The sequence below is a fragment of the Pimephales promelas genome, chromosome 14 (genome assembly GCF_988280905.1).
Source record: "Pimephales promelas chromosome 14, fPimPro1.hap1.1, whole genome shotgun sequence".
Taxonomy (NCBI): domain Eukaryota; kingdom Metazoa; phylum Chordata; class Actinopteri; order Cypriniformes; family Leuciscidae; genus Pimephales; species Pimephales promelas.
Window position 1 is genome coordinate 14,897,486 of NC_142782.1, and position 15,248 is coordinate 14,912,733.

General features: G+C 37.9%; 1 protein-coding gene across 1 annotated transcript; it reads right to left on the bottom strand.

Annotated features, from left to right (window-relative positions):
• Positions 1-479: 479 nt before the first annotated feature.
• On the bottom strand, positions 480-10,782 carry orai1a (ORAI calcium release-activated calcium modulator 1a). Its single transcript, XM_039663492.2, has 2 exons — positions 10,480-10,782; positions 480-5,581 (listed from the first exon to the last, which is right to left on the bottom strand). The coding sequence occupies exons 1-2, from the start codon at positions 10,591-10,593 to the stop codon at positions 5,036-5,038; spliced, it is 660 nt and encodes a 219-aa protein (XP_039519426.2). The 5' UTR covers positions 10,594-10,782; the 3' UTR covers positions 480-5,035.
• Positions 10,783-15,248: the final 4,466 nt, after the last annotated feature.

A 15,248-nucleotide genomic window follows, 5' to 3' on the forward strand; every position in this document is an offset into this window, starting at 1 on the left:
AAAAACGCTTTCAATAATCCTTGACATCTTTAATCAATAATTGTATAATTTCACGAAGTGTAAGAGTATTGTATCTGCAGTGTGAAAAAGATTTACTAGGTCAGTTGTTGTTCAGTTGTGTTCCTCAAGAGGGCGCACTGGGCTGCTCTATTGTGCTGCACTCACAAGACATTTTCTGGACGTTTTGTTCCATTATATTTTGTTTTGTTCTGTACAATTAGTGTACTAGAAGTCTATAAAGGTAAGGGACCAGCAAAAACACACACGTGTAGCTTTCATTTCATCCTGCCATGTCAATGAGATAATCCAACTTTAGCTGATTTACACGATTCGATAAACACATAGGTTAAGTGCATCTAACTAGAGACAAAATAGAAGTTCTGAGCTTCTTTAACATTTGGAATAGTTAAGAGAAAAAACTAAACAAAAATAAATCTCAGCTAATCCTCTTTAAACTCCAGACAATAAGAAACAATCAGCACCTTACAAATTTTTATTTGGCAAATGCTCATTTTCTATTTGACAAATACCTGTCGGGGGCACAGACAAATGAAACAACGGAAAATTGCTGAAAAGTGCCATAAAATGAAAAAGTCATGTCCAAACTCAAGCATCTTATACAATAATGAAATATGAAAGTAAGGCTTCTTTTAACCCCCATTAAGTGGGGATATTTTACATATTCACAAAGAAAAGCAACCTATAGACACTTATATATAGGATAAAAATAAATTGTTATATAAAATATAAAAATATGATGCTCTGTTTTTCTCTATTACTGTCACTACATCTGAAGTACTAAAATGTCTGCCAGTAAAACAGTATCTCTACTTTAAGAAATAGTACCTTCTTGCCATAAGGACAAAAGCATACTTTTCCAAGGCTTATTATCAAACACGTATTTGTACATATTTCAAAATAATAAAACACTTAACCAACTTAGCAAAAGATATAAGATGTAACACACAAGTGGAGGTGGCCTGAATAATTTGAAATATTAAAAAAACTTTACAGTAGATGTGCAAAAACCTATAAAAAGTTTTACTCTTGAAATGACTCATGACTATATTTGTAAACAAATGATACCAGCCTTATAATAGCCTCTTCACAGCAAAGGCTTTTTGAAATATCTCTTAAAAAAAAAAATCCAATCCACATCTTGTATTCACGCAAACAAAACATGCAGAACAAACAAAATATACAATATTTAAGATTTTGAGCTTTTTGAAGCCTCAGCCAAGAGCAAGATAAAGCACCCTAAAAAAAATCTTTATTTCAGGTCTTAATGGTCTAAACAGCAGCAAAGTAAATATGTTTTCATGTGGCCTGGCACATAAATGATTGAAATAAAACCAGCTGCAACCCACTGTTTGGCTAAATTAAAAAATGTAATTGGTAAAAATTCCATATCTTTATTTACGAAATGGGTCGTCAAAATGTTAAACAACACTTTTTTTTTTAAAGCTGCACTTTCCACACTTGAAAATTAACTCTTCTTGCTTCAGACTGCTCATAATTTACGTGGGGTAAACGGTAAATCCTGGGGGTTTATTTATAGGGTTGGGTATCGAGAACCAGTTCCAAATTTCCACCGATCGTGAATTTGATAAGACGATTCCACTTATTGATTCTTGTGTGTGCAATTTAATGCAACCATTCAAGCACAAGAATACACGAAAGAAAAAAATACAGCACTTGCATGCTGTTTTCTGTGCTGAGCACACATCCAAAGCACAAGCACGCTTGAACGGACAAATGCACACACAATTATATCACAATACCCTCATAAACGCAAGAAAACGCATATGTAACACTAACAATATATTGGATCTGTGCATTCGTTCCTAAAGTGACAAAAGCCTAACCCAACTGCTGCTGTTTGGTGTTAACCAAAGAAAATCACTTACTGATCCTGACTGAATAACTTTTGTAACTTTAATAATGACTAATCTATATTTTATTTATAAAAAAAACTATTAATTATTTTTAGTACTGTCAAATCGATTAATCACATCTAACATAAACATTTGTGTTTGTATGTGTTTAATATATATATATATATATATATATATATATATATATATTATTCATGTGTGTATAAAAAATATAATATAAACACAAACTTTTATCTAGATCCGATTAATCACGATTAATCAGTAATTATTTTACATTTGATAACAATTTTAACTGTAATTTTTCTGTACCTGAAATGTGTAGAGGTTCCTTTATTCGTGCTATTGATAATTTGCTTATTTTTTCTTATTTTATTACTGATTGTTTACTTGTCTATTGTAATGTTTGAAATTTATATTAGTAGTACTTGTTTTTGCTGTGGTATTTTTATTAAACCATAAGGGACGCACCAACCCGACGCCAAAAAAACTACCGCTAATGAAAACTACCGCAAAGGTGCTGATCCACTTGTCCGTGCGACCCCTGTGTCGCGCCGCGCAATGCTTTATTCCTATGGGTGACGTCATGCAACTTTGTCGCGACCGCAAAGCATTCCGGGAAGGCGGTGCTTCATTTAAAAAATTGTTGCTCGACAAAAAAAGCTGGCTGACGGTAGAGATCCACTTGTCCGACACGACAGTCACGTGTTGTCGCGACGCCTCCCCACATTTGTACTTTGATGAGCGTTCCTCAAGGTTACCGCTATGGCCGTGGTTTTGAGCCAGCGGCCAGACTAGAACAGAGGACCTACGAGATACTTCCCCCCGTCTCCATATGCTCTACTTCTATTGGATAGTTGCCGCGCATTCAACGGAATTCATTTGCATAAAGATGGGCATCGGCCAGCTTTTTGACGCGCAGCATTTTTCCAAATGAAGCGCCGCATTCCCGGGATACTTTGCGGGCACGTGAAAGTCAAGAGACGTCACCCATAGGAATAAAGTGGAGCGCAGCGCAACAGAAGTGGCGCACGGACAAGTGGATCCGCACCGTGATGCCCATCTTTAAGCATATTAAAGGCCAATTTATACTTCTACGTTGGCTACGCACGTAGGCGACGCCGTTGTGAGCATTTATACTTCTGCGTTCAGGTCTTGGTTGCTCTGCAGTACTGCTCCGAAACGCTAGTTGGCGGCGGAGGGTTTTAATGTCACACTGTGGTTAGATTCCTCGCGGCTAGGTTACTACAAGCAATAGCGACTGAAAGACAGCGGATCATGTTGGAGTTGGAGCTTATTGAGGTGTAAAAACAGTTAATTTTAGTGAAATTACTAAAACTGAAAGGCAGAAATGAGACAAGACATCGGAGGAGATGGTACGTGTGGAAATGCGTGAGATGGTACGTGCGGAAATGCGTAGGAGGAAATACGATGCTACCAAGCCGACCAATCACCGATCTTGCGGTCCGCGTCGTTGCGACGTGTAGTTACATTTTCGAGGAGGTGCGCGTCAGGCTACGGCGAAGGGTACACGATATGGGACGTGTCTGTGTGTATACTACGCCGTACCTACTGCGCGCACCCTACGCAGAAGTATAAATTGGCCTTAAGTCCGTTGTACGTGACGCGTCTATCCAATTGAAGTAGAGCATATGGAGGCAGAGGGAAGTCTCTCGCAGGTCCTCACATTTCCCGCTTGGTCAAAACCACGCACAATGTAGGGAGGCGACGCGACACCACGCGACAGTCGTTTCGGACAAGCGGATCAGCAGCGTGATGACATGCACCTCCCCAAAAATGTAACAACGCGTCAATTCTACTCATACCGCAAGCGTTGTGATTGGTCTGCTAGAACCGCTCCCCGCGTTTCACATGCTCCCTCTGCAACGACGCAGTAGTAGTCTATAGCGTAGAGGCTCCGCCGTGGGTCCAACGCAGAAGTATAAATCAGTCGACCGAGGCGTAAAAACGGCTGACAGCCGACCGTCGGCTTGGTGTGTCCCTCCCTGGTTTGTAGGGAAATGCTCCTGAGTGTTGTTCAAATCTGCAATGTTTTGTAAAAATACTCAGAATGAATAAGTTAGATATCTAAATGTTTGACAATTATTTTTATTTTTGTGTGTGTGCGTCTCTTAAAAAAAAAAAAAAAAAAACTTTTTAGAATCGAAACTGGGAATCGGTAAGAATCGGAATCGATAAGTAGAATTGGAATCGATTCAATTCAAACGATACCTAAACCTATTAACCAACGTTTCACAATGACTAAACCCTGGGCTAGCCTTTTTGTGTCAGTGTCACTGATTGGACGAACTCAGTACAGGCAATAAAAGGCAAGAATGAAACGTTGTCAGTCCAATTGTCGCATTCTCTGTCACAATTCAAATGATTTGATTAACCCTGCTTCTAAATTACAAGTGTAAAACTTTCCTTTGGCTGGGGTTAATAACGTGAAAAGCCTTTTTAAAATCCTTCCAGGGTAAATCTCTGAGCCAATTAAACACATTTTCAAATGAACTGTCACACAGTGTGCTTATATTTAGACTTATATGAATTACCGGTATTTAGATTTATCTGCATTGTGCAATTAAGATGAAAAGAAAATGAGTCTATTATCATAATACTGAAAAACGATATTAAAGCGTTCTATGCATTCGGATGTAGCAATTTAGCCTTACGGAAATTGAACTGTAATAACCAAACAGCTCTGGCAAACATTTTGGTGTTACTATTCAATGGAAAAAAAGCCAAAATTTTTAAATGGTTATTACTTTTCAGTTACTGTCACTGTTTTTGACCGACACTTTCTATGCTGGAAGCATCCAAAGTGTTGAGAGCGAAATTTTAGACCAACAGCAGCAGGGAATTTTGCATTCACAACTAAATTTCTTTAAATTTCTTACTATTATTTGTGGGTAAACAGATAATGGCAGTTTACAATAGCGTGGTGTTACAACTGTCAGATTCCCCATCGGTATCAAGGTTTGTATGTTAACAAGAAAAACACAAGGCATCACAATATTGTGATACTAACATATTGCAGAATCCCTGATTCCTACCATCTAGTGTCCCATTAATTTGTGACAACATTCCATATTTTGGGAAAGTGTTTGGCGTGAGAACAAGGACTCATCTAAGTGCGTAGACTAAGCAAAATTAGACTCTCCCCTGTTATCCAGTTGGTTTTGCATCTGTGTGATTTTGGCCAGAACCTCCAACTCCTCGTCCTGCCGCTCTGTCTTGTGGCTGACCAGCGAACGGTAAAAATGCACAGCGAAAACGATAAACACCAAGCCAAAGGGCACCATGATGGCGGTGGAGGCGATTGCTGCGGCTTCCCCCGGGGTTATACTACTAACATTCTTTTGCGGGTCAGGTTCAACATTCTTCAGAGGAAGGAACTTCACCCAGCAGAGAAGAACCACCTCTGCAAGAAACAGAAGGGTGCCTATGACGGTGGAGAAGGCCCAGGCCAGCTCGATGTGACGGTGCATCCGCTCGTGTGGCGATTCCTTTATGGAGTTGAGGTTGTGGACGTTGCTCACGGCTTCCAGGTTTGGCAGGATACATGTGCTGATCATCAAGGCAAAGAGGTGGACGGCCACCAACACTGTTGTGCAGGCACTGAAAGCAATCAATAGGCCAGGAGGGTAATAGTGATCGTCCTCCAACTGAACTTCCACCATCGCTACCTGAAAACACATGAGTTGGTAACATAAGACATCACAGTCAACCTCAACAATCGGTTTTAGCAAAAACTTAATTCAATTTTGAACACGCTGAATCGGCATCTGGCCATCGGTGAGAGAGAGAACTCTGATTGGTTTAGTTAAGGTTTTAGTATTTCCGTGTGCTTTCGTCATTTGCATTAGATTTTCTTTTAAATATATTGTTCTTATTCACTTTTTAATTTCAGTTTAGTTAGTTTGGTATATACATATATATTTTTCCAATTAACAATAATGTTTTTCATGGTTTTAGTTAACTATAATCACCCTGGTAGATATTGTTAGATTAAAACATCAATGCTTGCATCTAACATTTTCAATGTGTCTGGATCTGGATTTGGATGTGACCAATGAGAATTATCTAATCCCGATGTAAATGGATTAAATAAACCTCCAAATCTATTTAAAGTATACATTTATATTAGGGATGCACGATATATCAGCCAGCACATCGGTATCGGCCGATATATGTTCATTTTTAATGTTATCGTTATTGGCCTGGTAAGAAAATGTGGCCGATATATTAAAGCCGATAAATAATGTATTATTCCCTTCAGCTGAGACACTTGTTGAGCACTGTTTATGTTTTTTAATTTCTTGAAATATGATTGAAATCTCTTCAAAAAATGAAAATACGGTTCGGTACAACATATGCAGCGCAAATCTGTTATATCGGCTACATAACATTATAATGAGAACATCATTATAATTGTGTGCTTGGGACATGGATTTAATTGTGAGAGTGAGACTTTCGTTTTTGTAATCAGACTCTCAAAATTAGATAAAAATTTGGATTTAAGTTTATCGGCCGATATATCGGTTATCGGCTTTCAAATATAAAGAATTATCGGTTATCGGTATTGGCCAAAATTTTCATATCAGTGCATCCCTAATTTATATTGATTGTATGGAATGGAATTGTGACAAAATGTTCCAGTATTTTGTTGCATTAACTAATTTGAATTACATAAATGAACAAGCAGAAGAAATCGATTTTATATTCTTTGAAAGCAAGTCTCAACATCTAACTAATTTCACTGACCTTGTTTTAATGATCTTTAAATATTTTTCCAGCATGACAGACATTTTAATTTTGCAAATAGGGCCTAAGCCTAGCTGATTTTCTCATACTTCTGAAAACACCACAGACCACAAATCCCTTAATGAGGCCAGAAAGAAGCCCCACAAGTAGCAGCCACAGATAAGAAAATGTGTTTCAAAGTCAATAGCAGGTTACAGAAGAAGTGCTCTACTCTTGTGCAGTGAGTACATCTAAATAAAAAACTACCACTGAAATGTGTCATTATTTTTACACCGATCTCTAAAGAGAGATGTTTATGAACTGCAGTTTCCTCCAGCCACTCCTAAAGTTCATTTCCTGTGCTGAGCGCTTATAGTAAAGAGAGCTCAAGCGAAATAATCACCCTCAGAAAGAATATTACACCTTTTACAATCCCACACACACACACACACATTTCCGGAAAACCATTTCTGGTTCTCAGGTGGATCGAGGGTCTGTTCAGCAGGGAAACAGTTGTCACGAGAACAAAATAAATGTGCTGATCAACTTTTATAGGGGAAGAGAGATAATGCTTCCCATTTCTTTAGTCATTGTGATCAAAGGCTGTGTTGCATTCAATCAAACTCTACAGACATTCAGTGCAAATTAATCTGTGTAAATAAACACATTGCATGGCATCATCATATTACCTCATATTACTATTTTGACATTTACCATAAGTAACAATAGTTTACTTTTGTAGGATAAACAAATTGTGTGTTGGGTCACCATTTCTATACAAAACGTTTGGGTAACACTTTACAATAAGGTTCATTAGTTAATGTATTTAACTAACATGAACTAACCATGAGCAATACATTTGTGACAATATTAATTAACCTTAGTTAGTAAAAATACAGCATTTCATTGTTTGTTCGTGTTAGTTCACAGTGCATTTAAAGGGATAGTTCACTTTGAAATTAATTTTTGATATAGCTTACCTCACGGACATCCTTGTTTCCACAGTATTTTCACTTTTTTATATTTTTATGTCAAACCGTTGTTGTCTGTCAGTCATATAATGGAGGTCTATGGTCACCCCCTCAAAGAGCATGCACAGAGAAGTCCAAATTAAACATGATTTAATGACTCGTAAATGTAAGTACACATTGATGGCCTAACTAAGACACGAAACGAGCGGTTTGTGTGAGAAAACTAACAGTATTTATATCGTTTTTACCTCGTGTAATCACAGCCACATCCAAGTGATCTGAGGCGCTTCGGTCTGCGCAAGCGCCGGGAAAGCGCCGCAAGTGATCTCTCGCGTGTACATCACTCATTGTTTACACAGAGATTTCGGAAGCGTCACCTTTCACTGTGAAGATCTAAACATATTTAGATATAGAGGAAATCGCATTGGAAGATGATTTCGATATATCAACAGACAATGTTGAATTTTTTCCGCAACCGCACGAGAGATCACTTCCGGCGCTTGCGCAGACTAAAGCATCCGTGGCCTCAGATCTCTTGGACGTGGCTGTGGTTTCAAGAAGTAAAAACGATATAAATACTGTTTGTTTTCTCACACAAACCGCTCGTTTCGTGTTTTAGGCCATCAATGTGTACTTACATTCACGAGTCATTAGATCGTGTTTAATTTGGACTTCTCTGTGCATGCTCTTTGAGGTGGTGACCATAACCCTGCATTATATGACTGACAGACAACAACGGTTTGACATAAATATATCAAAATTGAAAATACTGTGGAAAAAAAGACACCTACATCTTGGATGCCCTTGAGGTAAGCTAAAATATATCCAAAATTAATTTCAAAGTGAACTATCCCTTTAACTAATGTTAACTAAGACAACCTTTGATAATGATGTATTTGTAAATGTTGAAATTAATATTAACTATGATTATTAAATGTTTTAGAAGTATTGTTCATTCCTAATTCATGTTAACTAAGGTAGTTAACTAATGTTATTGGTAAAGTGTTACCAAAGTTTTTTTTTTCTGTAATAGCTGTATTCATCTTAATAACAAATGCCAGTTAGATTATAAAAACTAATTGAATAGAATTTCAAGCAATGTCAAGCATACTTTGTTTAGTGTTTTTCACAAAAAAAAAAAACGTAATGGTGTAATGTTTAATAGCGCCTAATTGTCCACAATTAGCAGTCAACCACTGAAGGTTTTTTTTATGTAAAATGATAACCGAAACACTTCTATTTAGTATATTATATTTTACATTTAATTTGTAATAGACTTTTATCAGTTTTCTTAACACAACACTGTCAAAGGAAGTGCATTTCCTGTTGGCATGATGTAATGTTGCAAGGGATCTTCCAGCAAACGGAAATCTGTCATAGTGAAGATATAGAGCATCACAGTCCTGCCCACAGCTGGTGCCGGAAGTAAAAATTCAATACAATTTCTCCATTGACATTTGAGATATAAGCCATAAAAACATAACCATACATTGTAGACTTAAAACCAGCTACGGCTGTACTAAGCGATTGTATATGCTCATATAAACGCCAGAAGTTCATGGGGCACTAACCTTGTTTTAAGATAAATGCCTTTTATTCGCGATGTATTGGATAAGTAGTACTTCATTACCCACAATCCTGAACAATCCCACAGTGATGCATCTGATTGGTGGAAATCGTGTCTGAAACACCGCAAAGGTACGTGAAGACTGAAGATCGCGTAATGACGTAGGGTTAAGTTCATTGGTCGCACCTCTGAGACGCCCCGCCATTGGATGTGCAGTTGCCACAGCTTAGCCTATGAGCGAGCCAGATGCTCAATGTGGGGCCCTTACAAACGTTCGTTCACCGTACCTGCAGTTATTGTCAAAAATGCTATAGCTAATACAGTGTTACTACTTTACAATCATAATTATAAATATGACGCCTCCCCACAACATTGTACAAAATGTCATCTTTTTTTACATACCAAGTTCCCTATGGAAATGAATACCTCTTTGTTTTACTGTATAACAATTGCTGTAGTAATTTTGTTAATTCAGTGTATATTATCATTACTCAAATATTACTGTGGTAAAGATGAAACAATGTCACTTGAATTTTGATTTTAAATTAATTGGTGTTTAAAACGAATCTTTTAAATTAGCGAATCGTTCTCGTTTGCTCTCCTGCACTACAGCAGTAGCCAATAGCATTCGAGTTCATGTTGTGAAGCAACATTTCATTGGTTGTGCCAGCTAAACGAATACTGAACTTCACTTTTTCAGTCAAGTTGCTGTTTTCCACAAGATTCCGATGAAAACTTAAAAACGATTAAATGAGTCTCTGAAGACGGACTTATCGATAGTGAGACGACGTTCGTTCGTTCAGGATGACGCTTCAAAGATCGTCAGGTACGCGAATCTACTGAGTGAATGAAACAAACAAACACACACACACACACACACACACACACACACACACACACACACACACACACACACACACACACACACCGTCCCCGCCGTACGGCATACCGATGTAAAGTACAGAAAGGGCCACTGAATCGTTTAATGAGAATGAATCTTTTTAGTCTAACGTTACTGATTCAAAAGATTCGTGTCACTGCTGGAATGAAATCCCCACCACTGAAGCAAGCACCACTTTTGAGAGTTATGTCGAAGTAAGATTGACAAGGCTAGTGTAAAAGGCTAAACTCTCTACCTCTGATTACACTATATCCACGACAGGTGTCGTTTGCATATCAAAGTGATTGACATGTCAAGCGTCATATTACAACGCTATAACTCCGAACAACTTGCCAAGCTTCCGAGCAATGTACGTTTCTCCTTTTCATACAAAGTGTTAAGTAATAACTTTAATTTACTCACCATAGCAAAGCCGGAGAGCAGGGCAGAGGTTCTGCTGGTCGCTTTAAGTTTAGCTCGACTCAAGTAAAGTTTTCTCCATGACAAAGCTTGAAGTGAGTGCTCGTTAGAACTCATTGCGCGCGTTTTGATGTTAGTTCAAAAGTTATGAAACGTTATGTTTTAGTCTGGTATCGCCTTTGTATCTTCTTGATTACCCTTCGTACGTTTGCCGGAGCCCTTCAACCCGGTGTGACATACTCCGATTGTAAGATGACTAACTCCAGTAACCCTGTTCTACAGCCTGTTCCACGAGAAACTACAAGTCGAGCTACCCACAACGCACCGCTGACGATCATTGCGCTGCTGACGGTTTGTGGGATTTGTAGTCCAAATTTTTTTTTTTCATGCTGTATTGTTACTGTCATGTCCTAGAATTGATTTTATGTTTCTGTAGAGAGTAAATGCACATACACAGACAGGGGCCAACAAACACTGGCCTGTATAGTGTTGGAGCTGGTCAATCTGGTAGCCAATCTTCACTGATTTTACATTGATCAGTAAGACCAGAGTGTGAAGTTAGAATTAGCAGAGCAATAGCACAGCTGTGCATAAATTAATGCAATCCACACAACAAAATGGGAGACAAATCAGAGTTCAGAAGAGGACAAATTGTTGTTGTGTGTCATCTGTGACCAGGAAAGCAAGTCTTTGAGGTGTATCAATGGTATTCAGGGTCAGGGCCGTGCAGAGACCTCTGGAGGGGCAGGTGCTCAAAGTATAAAATGGGGCACATGGAAACAAGGCTTTATAGGGATGTGCTCAAAATATCAATACAGTAATATATCAATACAGATGATTCTGCATCGATACAGCAGCAAATGCATTGATGGAGTTTTGAAAAAGAACCAGAACAGAAAAGACAAATTTAAAGTTTAAAATTAAAAAAAATAATTGATGTGCTCTATATATAACTCTGGGATTAGAAACTGAAGCATCTTAAGTTGTTCCAACCTGATGGCTTTTTCTTCTCTGTTATACAGAATAATAAAGAACAGCAGTAGTGAACTGTGTAGGACAAAATCAACCTGGCCCATGTTTCGTGCAGTACAGTATAGTTTTATTTAATGGCATATCAGCATCTGTGGCTATTTTCATGGCAAAAACTGATTTACAAAAATACAAGAGTTACATTTTATACAATGAAAATAAAAAACAAAGCAAACAGAAACAGCAATTAATACTTTACAAGATTTTTAACATTAATGTGATGCCTGTTCTAAGTGAGTTTGCTGCCTTTGCTGTTGATGTTGTTACTGCTGCTGCTGATACTGCTGGAGTTGATCTGAGACTGTAGACATTAAAATAAAAAGAAATATAGGGTATTAGCTGAATAAACCATTTTTTATGTGACCATGTCAAGATGTAAAGATTGCTGACAGTGTTTGGAACTGGCTCACTAGTTCACTGACCTGCTAAAGCTACAGATTCTGCCCAGGCTGCTAAAGTATATAATACAATAATAGTATATAATAGTAACGTTACTAGGGCAGATGTTCACAGAGGCTTCTGCACACAAAACATAAGATGCTAACTGGTAAGCCTATGTGATAACTTACCAGAGTTGTGATAATCATTTTTATGTGAAAATATTTTTTTTAAATAAATACTGTAATAATAATAATAGTTTAAAGTAAAAATAATAGTTTTTAGTCAAATAACACCCCTCCACGCCCGTGAAACTTTTCTCCCTCAAACAGCAAGCTAACGTTACTTCTACAGCCTACACACAGCAATACAAACGACATCTCTCTGCATGCTCTCTTCACGTCGTTCTAGTAAAATAATAATAATAAGTAAACAAACATCAAAATCACTTCGCTGAGAATAAAACACCACTTACCAGCAGCCGCAAGACTTGAAGATATCCTCTGGGAATGCGCGATTGCGCGTAGCCGCGCGAAATTAAAAAATGCGCGTGCAGCGTGAGGAATCAGGTGAAAGGTCATCATGTGGGTCATTTTATTTACGGCTAAATTATTATTCATTCATTTTACTACTAGTTAGATGGGGCAGGCATCCACAAAAGTGCCTTTAAATACAAAAAAAGGAGAGGAAATTTTGTCTTGACAAAAGGGCACTTTGGGCACCAAGGGGCAAAAGGGCAGGTGCTCGAGCACCCAACGCCCCCCCCCTCTGCACGTGCCTGTTCAGGGTAACACACCAACACATGATGTTGGACAAACCACATCCAACAGGAGTAACTGTCGACGCAAGAGGAAGCTGTCTGAAAGAGGAAGATATATTAACCAAACCTTTGGTCACTCGTACTGTTGCTAAATGTTTCATTGGTGCCAACAGTGTAAATATTGGGCTGTGGATAATTTGAAAATGTATTGTTCTCTGATAAGTCCACCTTCACTTTCTTTCCCACATCTGTTCAGGGTGATGGTAAGCCCCAAAGAGGCTTAAAGGGTTAGTTCACCCAAAAATGAAAATTAAGTCATTAATTACTCACCCCCATGCTGTACCAACCCCGTAAGACCTTCATTCGTCTTCGGAACACAAATGAAGATATTTTTGATTAAATTTGAGAGCTGTATAACTACCACCTTGGCTCCTAAGGGACTGCCTCTTGACGGCCCAAAAAGTCAATGAAGAAAATGTTTAAATATCCCAAGTGACTACCGTGGCTCAACTATATGTTTATCAAGCGACGCGAATACTTTTTGTGCGAAAAAACAAACAAAAATAACGAGTTTATTCGACTATTTCTTTTCTTTCTTGTAGGCCAGAACGAGACTTCCTTAGATTTCCACGACGCATGCGCGAGAATTGCGATCTGCTTACACCACTTCAGATCGCAATTCTCGCGCATGCGTCGTGGAAATCTAAGGAAGTCTCGTTCTGGCCTACAAGGAAGAAAATAATCTCTTTCTTGCTATTTTGTTTTTCTAACAGGTGCAGTATCTGAACATGGCATTAGGAATCTGTATGATGAATGATTAAGGTAATCTCTCTTCCTCAACTTTTTTATTTTTATGTTTTTAACACTGATTATGAATTACAGAACAAAATATAGCAGCTTTACTACAAGCTGTTGTGTGTAAGATATTACAATTAGGTTTATGTCTTATCTGCTTTTAAAATAAAAAAATGCCATTATTACCATTACTGTGGTATTTGTGGTAAGACCATCATAAAATGCACCGATACCACTTTTTCCATAAGTCCAGTACTGATATTTTAATGTTTGGTACTTGCCGATACTGAGTGTGATGCCTGTAAATTCATTGCATTTCTAATTTAAAAAAAAATATTGGGTAGAGTAACCACAAGAATATAAATCAAAATAGTCTGCTCAATCAATTTAACAAATAGATATTTCCCTCAGTTATTTTCACATTTTAAAAAGACCTAATTATGTATTTTAGGGACTTCTGTTACGTTCACTTTCACTGTTTATTCTATTGCTCTATTATATTTTATTTTTAATTTAATAGCACAGTGAATATTTAGAGCTGCTCCACGCTAAGAATTTTTTTTTCCAACTGGCCCAATTCATTTTTTTTAGATGGGCTACCACTGAAAAATCTCAATTTTAAGGTACAGAAATTGAATAAAGTAATCAAAGTCAGTGACAGACAGCAGAGTGGCCCATTAAAATTGCAAGTTCCACCCCAGTACTGAACAGAACGAAGGCTGTTCTTCTGAGAACAGTTCAAGTTGGAAGAGAGACTGGTTGAAAATGTGGAGGAAAAATCTGGGTACCACCAGTAACGTCATGAAAAGAAGAGGGAGGTCAGAACTAGGCCTACTAAATCAGTCTGTCAAAATGTTCTTTATCAAGACAGGTTAGTGCAGTCAGTTTATGGATGTAAATATGACTGGATTCCTATCCCTGAATCCCCTGATCATTTCCCTGGCCGATATTTTAGCGGGAATAGGACACCTAATAAGAGCCGCCACCCACAGATACATCTTCTATACCGGCGCACACCGCCCGAACGATTTCACACTCAAAGTCCTCATCTTTTTGCACCACTATGTAGTTGTTTGTTATTGTATAACATGCATAAAAATGCATATGTGTGTCACAAGGATTACAGACCTCCCGGCAGTTGATGTGATATGTGTAAGATAACAATACTGTCACTGAAGGATACTTTTATTAGCTTTATTTTAATAAAATATTATGCGGTAGTATATTGTCTTCATCAAAATGAAATCTAAGAAATCAAAATGAAATAAGAAAGCATATTTGAACCCTTTCCAGCAGTGACTGATTTTGAAATCCATATTTTTACACTGAGGACAATTGAGGGACTCCAACGCACAAGGAGAAGAAGGAATCACGATGCATTAAGGGGGGTGAAAACTTTTTGAATTTGAATTTGAATTTGAACATTGAGAGTAAATTGTACGTAATTTGTCTTCCAGGAAACATGTAAGCATCTTCTGTTGCTTCCGAAGGGTTATTATGTTATTATATTTAAACATAATAAGTAAGATTTGGACATCTTCATCCTGTTCAAAATCCTAATTCAAAATTATTCAACCCCCCTCCCCCCCCCCCCCCCCCCCCGCTCTTAATGCATCGTGTTTCCTTTTGGAGCATCACCTACAGCCTAACTTCAACCTCAAACAAAGCCCACTTCCTTAAATCAGACTTATTTAGGCCCTTAAACGTGATGTATTTAACCATTGTCATTCAAATGAGCACCCCACCATGTTTCACTGCTGCATAAGACTTTTGTGCACTGATGGTTGCAGAAAGGCACATTAGACCAAAG